Source organism: Lipotes vexillifer, unplaced genomic scaffold (assembly GCF_000442215.2).
Source record: "Lipotes vexillifer unplaced genomic scaffold, Lipotes_vexillifer_v1.1 scaffold170, whole genome shotgun sequence".
Taxonomy (NCBI): Eukaryota; Metazoa; Chordata; class Mammalia; order Artiodactyla; family Lipotidae; genus Lipotes; species Lipotes vexillifer.
Window position 1 is genome coordinate 282,550 of NW_006772326.1, and position 8,805 is coordinate 291,354.

Genomic DNA, 8,805 nt, shown 5'->3' on the forward strand with positions numbered 1-8,805 from the left:
AAAAAAAAAAAAAAAAAAAAAAAAAAAAAAAAAAAAAAAAAGAATAGCATAGTATCTTAATAATAATATAAAGGAAAATATAGTAAAATCATAGATAATATGTAAAAGTTTAGGAACACGTTCACTGGCAGAAAACGTGAGTAATCAGACGCTTTCACCTGTATGTAATAACACCTCCAGTGCACGTGCAGTGATAACTTGTATATTGTATTGGTGAGTCACATATCACAGGTGTCATGTTGTCACTGACATGATTTTCCAAAGCAGTGAATAATTCTTGATAAAGTTTCTAACTAAACAAAGTAAATTTACATGTACTGCATTTCTGTAGCTACAAAAATACTTTGTTTACTTTATGTACAAAAATACATTGTTTATATATAAAACAAACTGAGATCGTTATAAACCTCTTTCCTGCACAAATATCCGGCAAGATATTCACAAGTCATGCAGGATGTCAGAAGCTTATTTTTCAGAACTGTTTCATATTTGACAGGATGTCTCTCATCTCTGGTCCCTGCCCACTAAATACCAGTAGCCCTTCCCAGTTAACTGTGATAACCAAAAAAACCAAACAGCAGTACAGTACTAGCGTTCATGAGGTTGATCCCTATTACCAACTGTCAGTCTTTCACATATTCTCCTAGGACCACAGGTTAGCTTTTGCCTCTAACAGACTTTTAAAATGGAAAGAACAAAACATTTAAACATTATTTAAATTATTAAATAAATTTACTCCAAGTCCATGCTCTTCTCTTGGCTAAAATTTTACTCGGATCTATTTTTCCTATTTCAGATTATGCCCAGCCCTGTTTTCTAATACAGTACGCCACAGTTATAAAATGAGACACATAATGGCCTGAAGCTCAGCAATCTTGAAATATTTATGTATATAAATGAAAACTTTTCTCATTTTGGAATTCCCAGACCAGATGTTGAATCTTCTCCTTTTTGTGTGTTAAAGACCAAAGGAAACACCAGCATTTTTTCTTCTGCCATTTTTAATGTGATGGCTATCTTAATATCTGAGAACTTGCAGTAGGTTTGTCCTTATGCTCCTATTTCAGATGCAGACACCCAGGCCCAGTAATACTTATCCCTACACAAGTACAAGTAGCACATTTGAGAGAGAGCCACTGGGCACAGATACGTCAGACCAGCATGTGTCAGGCCACAATCAGTCCGTCACTGCCCAGGGAAGGCCTTCCAGCTGTACCAATTAGGCAGTGTATTATTGCACCGTTTGAGGAGGTCCCCCTTTGTCTCCTTCTAGAATCGCTGTATCTCCTCTTCCCAGGTTGGCGGCCTCATGTTCCAGAAGATATCAGGCGTGTCCAGGTACTCTTGGCCTCTTCACAGCACCTTGATACACTAAGTACTGGCTACTGGGTCAAAGGTCTGGCCAGCGCCTCTTTGGACAGTAGTTGCTCTAGGTGCTCTGCCACAGAACCAGCAAGACCACTCAGCCCCCGTGTGTCTGGTAGGCATGTTGGGACACTCATTTAAACTCCTCATGCTTATCGCCTCTTCTGATTTCTCATTAAAATGTATTTCCCAAAAGAGTCCCACCCATCCCCCCAAAAAATAATAATCCAGGGCTTGTGACCCTTTGAGAGTCAGATTCATAAACTGCATCATTTAGAAACACCCTCCCAGCACTTTTATCTGCATGGGTTCCCAGTCCCTTGGGTCACTGCCAAATACCACAATGTAGTAAGGCATTATTTTCGTTTGGCATCATTTGGGAGATGACTCTACTTTGATCGAGAGTACACTCTTGTAGCTTTATCTTCGAAAAATCTTTAAGTTCCAGTGCATAACTAACATAAAGACAAATGTCACGAGGCTAAGCATGTATGACCTCTGGTTGTCCTCTGCAGAGCTTAATGTCCATCACAGTCTCTGTCTGGATCTGTAAGCTCCTAAGTCATGCCCTATAAGTTCCACCTGTTCTCCACAACTGTATCATAGTGTATTCTGTGCTTAAGGACGTGTGTTTAACATCAGACCAGCTACTTGTCTCAGTTGCTGTATCCCCCAGTGTACCTAGTCAGGCTAGTCCTCTGAATTAATTCTAGAAAATTAAATTTTCATCTCAGAGCCTATATGACTTGCTCAGCTGGATTGCATGTGAGAGATGAGGGAGAGGAGTCAAGGCTGCCTGATATGTTTTGGGTATGAGCGACTGGGTAGATGATGGTACCGTTTACTTAAAGGATGAAGATTAGAAGGAAACAGGTTTGAGTCAGAAGACCAAGGATCTATTTTGGATACCTTAAATTTAAGCTACCTTTTAGACATTCAAGAAAACAGTAGGATATGTGAATCCAGAGCCCAAGACAAGAGATAGTTTGGGGAGTCAAAGGATATAGGTAATATTTAATGCCATAGGCTTGAACGGGAGATGAGGAAATAAGGCAGTTGTAAGTGTGGACAGCTATTTTGAGTTTTGCTATGGAGGGAAGCAGAGATTTGGGTGATAGCTATAAGGGGATGTAGGGTCTATTTAGGTTTTTTTTTTTAATGGGAGATATTAAAGCATGTGTGTAAGCTGAAAGGAATGATCCATACGAAGGGAAATTGAGCATAAAATAAAAGTGGTAGTTACAGGAATTGATTTCTAGAATTGGTGAGATGATATGATGGGCCCCACAACACAGATGGAAAAGTTAGCCTTTGATAGGAGCAGTTCCATTATAACTGGAAAGTAGGCTTAGCTCTGGACACAGATTCAGGTAGGTTGGTATTTGGTAACAGACATAAGGGAGAGTTGATCTCTGATTTCTTCCATTTCCTCATTGAATTATGAAGTGAGGTCATGAAAATTGAGGGTCGAAGGAGATGGTGTTGGAAGTTTGAGGAGAACGGGCAAGATGTGAAATAGTCTCTTCAGATTGGGAAAGTGAAATAATTAGGAAAATATAATAGAATTTCCAGGCATTATTGAATAGCCATTTTTGTGTAATGTATTATCATAGAACACAAGTTAGTAGCTTTTTCTTTTCTTTTTAAAGCATCCTGATATGTATGAGAGAGCAGTGCTGAGAAAAGATCATCAGAAGAAATATGGAGCGACTGTTGATCTTTGGAGCATTGGGGTAACATTTTACCATGCAGCTACTGGATCACTGCCATTTAGACCGTTTGAAGGGCCACGTAGGAATAAGGAAGTGATGTAAGTGGTTTCTCCATCTAAAATTAGAAATAATTTTTTAAATGTATCTCTATCTTATTTTGTTTCATCATGTTAAAGGGGTACGCTACTGAAAATTGATCTAGCCATCATTTCTGATATTTTAAGCTATTTGGTTTTTTAATAAGAATGCAGCCTTATCAAAGTATATAGGCATACTGTTTCATACCATGTTTAACTATCTTATGTACAAAGTATAAATGGCATCCAGTCTTTGATCCATATTAAAAATATACTGCTTTCTGGAGTTTATTTCAACGCACTGTATATTTAGTTTTCTGTGTCCTTATCAGGCTTTTTCCTCCATGTAACCAAAAAATAGAACTTCTGTGGAGTACTAGAACCATTACTGGATCAAAAAGAAATACGGGGGCTTCCCTGGTGGCGCAGTGGTTGGGAGTCCACCTGCCGATGCGGGGGACATGGGTTTGTGCCCCGCTCCGGGGGGTCCCACGTGCCCACGGAGCGGCTGGGCCTGTGGGCCGTGGCCGCTGGGCCTGCGCATCCGGAGCCTGTGCTCTGTGGCGGGAGGGGCCGCAGGGGTGAGGGGCCCGCGTACCGCAAAAAAAAAAAAAAAAAAAAAAAAAAAGGGTTTTTACCCTAAACTAACCTGTTTTTTTTAACCGGGAGAGGCCACGACAGTGAGAGGGCCACATATGGCAAAAAAAAAAAAAAAAAAAAAAAAAAGAAATACGGTTCTTACCCTGAACTGACCTGATTTCTTTAACCATTTCAAAAATAACGTTTAATGTAATATTACATTTTTTTCGTGTTGCAGTTTCAGTCCAAAGACTGAATGCATTTCACTAGTACATTATACATTTATGTACTGACATAATTATTAGGAAATAATTACTGTGTACAGAGTCACTACTGTAAGCCAAATAATGGAAGAAAAGAGGGATGGATTTTTAGATGTGAAATCTGTTATAAAATTCATCCATACATTGGCCACACTTCTTTTTATTTTAAAAGAAATTAGTGAATGACCTTGCCTTATGAGAAACAGCCAACCTATGTACACATAAAACTATGAGGTTATTATTGTTTGGTTTAGTGAAGTAACTCACTTGACAGCCTAACATGTTCAACCATTGTTTTAGATCTTAACATTTCTCTCAGAACTTTATATGTTTGACCCTGTCCTTTATAAGCAAACATGATAAAGTAATAATCACAACTGTAAAAATACAATCTTTTATCTAATCTCATCTCAGAAAATTAGTAGAAGCATATTTTCTCTTTTGTTTGTTTGCGGAAGTAAACCAGTTCAACTGGTAACGATGACTTTTGCTAAAACCTGGGCATCTAAATGTTTTCCAGCAAGGACAGTGTACAAATTCATGGGAAGAAGTTATCCATTACTGTACTGATGATTTTGGTATAGCATCATCTTGAGACTGCTTTACAGCAGTGTCCTTTTTATAAAATCTCTTCATTAATGAAGGCTAAGAGTCAATTTCTGTTTTTCCTCATTAAACATAAAGTGTGTCCAACAATTAATCATGTTTTTATTGTCATAGGTGTTTTAAAGCAGTATCAGCATGTCTTGCTGCCCTAAAAATGGATTAAATAAAAGTGTGATGCTCCCTAATAAAGGAAACATGACTTAAAAGCAACTAGGAATACCTGATGATTTTATCTGACCACCATGTGGGCAGATAATACCATTAGAAGAGTTTTTTTCTTTATTTGCACAGAAACTCAACTGTTTGTGAATACTGAAGCTAATGAACGTTCAGAAGCGCTTAAAGAAGTAATAATGACTGTTTTACTTTACTATTGAGTGATGTATTCATCTCACATTATAGCCATGATGATCCCTCAGCATCTCATTTACATGTTAATAAATGTATTTGTATATGGATCTTAACAAAATTAGTTAAGTTTTTTCAAGAATTTATAAGTGTTACCTTAATTAAGAATTCTGTCATTCTATTCACTTCTCTTTCTTGCATTAATCTCACATATCTCTGCTTATTTCTCCACAATCAGATGGTTCTCACATGAATGCAACTTATTTTTCACATTAATTTCCTTCTTCTCTGAAAAATCTCTTAAGGCAGAAATCCTGGCTGCCTCTACTGAAGAAGCAGCAAGCGGTCCAAATCAGTTGTACTGGTTTATTCTACTGTTTTAAAGAATATATTAATTTGCTCAGAGCACATTTATGTAGACATTAAACAAACCCAAAAAATTATGGCAGAAATAATACTTATAAACTTATGTAAGATTCTGCTGTGTTATGATTTACATTTTCATCTGGAAGGCATGAACCTCGTTTTCCTCTCCTACTTTAAGGTTTTGTTTTGGAAAGTGCTGACACCTGAAAGGCTGCCTTGCCTCCATCATTATTAGTATTCTCTAGCTTCCCCATCCATCTCTTTCTTTAAGTCATCTTTATTTTTGTCACCTTCCTCGAGAAGCAGATTAAGTTTGACTTTTAATTTTGGTACACACATCTATTCCTATATATGTTTTCAATATGCAAAAATTTTCTGTTACTGTGCTATGTGTAGTTTTATCTTTTTTTTTTTTTTTTAAAGCTATTGTTCATTCTCCAGTAATTTCATGGTCCAGTTGACTGTGCCTTTGGATAATATGGGTAAGAGGGGTTAGATGCTTTTTTTTGTGGTCTAGAGATATTCTGTAACATAACTTTTTTTGTGTTTGCTCAATTTTTTCAGATGGAAAAATTAATATTTTTGTTGTGAACATCAAGATGCTGTTTTATGGCACTGTGAGAACCCAAATGAAAATTAATTATGGCATAAGTAAAATAACCGTACAGCCACTATTCTACTTCAGTCAGTCAGATTCAAAGTATTTTGATTGTTTTATGGATCCTGTGAACATCAATCACAAAGTTTCGTCTAGTAGATAATTGTAGGTGCAACTGAGGAAATATTTTTGCAAAGCCCATTGATAGGCTATGCAGTAATAAACTACTTACTTTAATCTACTTTTATTCCCCCCAAGGTATAAAATAATTACTGGAAAGCCTTCTGGTGCAATATCTGGAGTACAAAAAGCAGAAAATGGACCAATTGACTGGAGTGGAGACATGCCTGTTTCTTGTAGTCTTTCTCGGTAAGTATAGTGTACCCAGTTCTCTTTTGCACTTCGGTGTTTGGAATCTTTGTTGACTAAAGTCACAAATACTTAAGTGTAGTTTTGTTTTGTTTTGTTTAATGTTTCAGTAGGTATTATTAAACCATATGCCTTGATTCGTGATTTTCATCTTTGGCAACATAAAGATCGATTTGGGTCTATGTAAATAATTTTGCCAGATCTCTTTTAGTACATAGAGCATACATACATTTTTGAGATTGCTAATCACTGGTCTTGGAATTGTGTGCTATGTGGGGATCCAGCTAAGGACCTTGGTATCTCTTGTGCTGACCTTCATAATGACATAACACAAATAGTGGCACAGATAGGAATAACTAGAGTTCTAAAAAACAAATACTCAAGAAGTTTAATATTATCCTCATTTTCAAAAAGTAATCATATTGTTCAAAAGGTGAGAAATAACAGTTTTCGGGACTTCCCTAGTGGCACAGTGGTTAAGAATCCACCTGCCAATGCAGGGGACACGGGTTTGAGCCCTGGTCTGGGAAGATCCCACATGCTGCGGAGCAACTAAGCCCATGCACCACAACTACTGAAGCCCGCACACCTAGAGCCAGCCCATGCTCCACAACAAGAGAAGCCACCGCAATGAGAAGCCCATGCACTGCAACGGAGAGTAGCCCCCGCGAGCCACAGTTAGAGAAAGCCCGCACACAGCAACAAAGACCCGACGCAGCCATAAATTAATTAATTGATTAATTAATTAAATGTAAAAAAAAGAAAGAAAAACAGTTTTCTACTACTTTTTTCAGCATTTCAAATGTTCATATAGGTCTTACTTATTATGGCAGCCAGAACTCAAATTATATATGAATCCTGTTATCACGAAGAGAGATTTAAGGTAAAAGAAATTAAAAGTAGAGAGTAAAATTCTTTTTCTGTTGCTGTATCTTTTTTTTTGAAGTATATTTGATTTACAAAGTTGTGTTAATTTGAGAGTAAATTATTAGATTTTACTCTAGAAATAAAGCCAAGACACTCATCAATATTTAGAATTTGTGATTACTGAATTAACTTCTGTTTTTCCTGAGTGTAGGAATTGTATAATCCACAAGTGAACACACACAGGTTATGATTTACTGGTTTAATGCCTTTTATAATCTGTGGGTGCTCTTTGTATTACTTTCAACATATAAGTAAATAAATATATTCAAAATACTTATTTAAACTATATATATATCACAAGCTAATAAAATATGTCCTATCATTTTATATATTGCTGTGAAAACTCATTTAAACTGGTAGTTCCAGTGCTGAAATCATTTTTGAAAACCACTACACTGACAGTTTCATTTTTGTGTGTTACTTAAAGAAAAGTCTCCAGGGCTTCCCTGGTGGCGCTGTGGTTAAGAATCTGCCTGCCAATGTAGGGGACACGGGTTCCATCCCTGGTCCTGGAAGATCCCACATGCCATGGAACAACTAAGTCCGTGCGCCTCTAGCCTGTGTTCTAGAGACCACGAGTCACGAGTCTAAAGACCAGAGTCACAACTACTGAAGCCCAAACACCTAGACCCCGTGCTCCACGACAAGCAAAGCCACTGCAATGAGAAGCCCACACAGCTGCAACAAATAGTAGCCCCTGCTTGCCATGACTAGAGAAAGCCTGCGTGCAGCAAAGAAGACCCAATGCAGCCAAAAATAAATAAATTAAAAAAAAAAAGTCTCCAAAATAAATTTGTGTCATGCAGCTAGAATTACCAAGAGAAGGTCACTTTATTGGAGAGCAGAAATTTAATATTATAATAGTGATCTGTGTTAAATTTTGATTTGGAAAATACTCATTTTGGAGATCTCAGGCAAAACTGATAACATTTAAAGGGGTCAGGAAATGAGCACCTGCTGTTTAATAACTATATTGCTGACACTCAGACTCAATAATTTGACAATCTGAACTATATATTGCATATTTCAGGAGGGTAACAGGCCTTATTTATCCAATTATTCTTTAGCACACCATGTTATAAATTTTTTGATAAAAATTGCTCAGGTATCAGAAAGTATATTATATGATTTTTTTAATAGTAAGGACTTTAATTACTACCAATCAGCAATAAAATCAACTACCAAAAATGTAACAACCACAGAAAAAAGATAACCATCCTCTTTCTTATATGTATTACTTAGTCAAGACTGGATAGCCAATGAGAAAAACCTAACTCAGTTCGTTAAAGTGAAACAAGATTTAAGTGAAAAATAGATTGACATTGTAATTCAAAGTTCACATGTGTATGTAACTCAGAGCCCAGTGGAATCCTCAGATTCAGACTGTCATCAAGACTTGGTCTCTTCAAATCATTCAGTTCTGCTTTTCTCTGATTTCTATTTACTTTCAGCCAGGCTGTTTCCTGGCAGCCACAAGATGGCTGCTGGCATTCCCAGATTCACATTCTCACAGCTTTGGAAGCTCAGTGGAAAGACAGACTTTCTTTCCCAATAGTTTAGCAAAGATTTCTGGGTTGATTTTTTTTTTTTTTTTT

At 36.9% G+C, this 8,805-nt stretch overlaps 1 protein-coding gene across 2 annotated transcripts in view; it reads left to right on the forward strand.

The window, feature by feature from the left end:
- The window catches only part of TBK1 (TANK binding kinase 1), a 40,179-nt gene that overhangs the window by 14,830 nt on the left and 16,544 nt on the right, over positions 1-8,805 (forward strand). For both annotated transcript variants that reach the window (XM_007447378.1, XM_007447377.1), the window contains exons 6-7: positions 3,015-3,175; positions 6,173-6,283. In XM_007447378.1, coding sequence (XP_007447440.1) covers positions 3,015-3,175; positions 6,173-6,283 — 272 coding nt within the window. The remainder of the gene's footprint in view (positions 1-3,014; positions 3,176-6,172; positions 6,284-8,805) is intronic.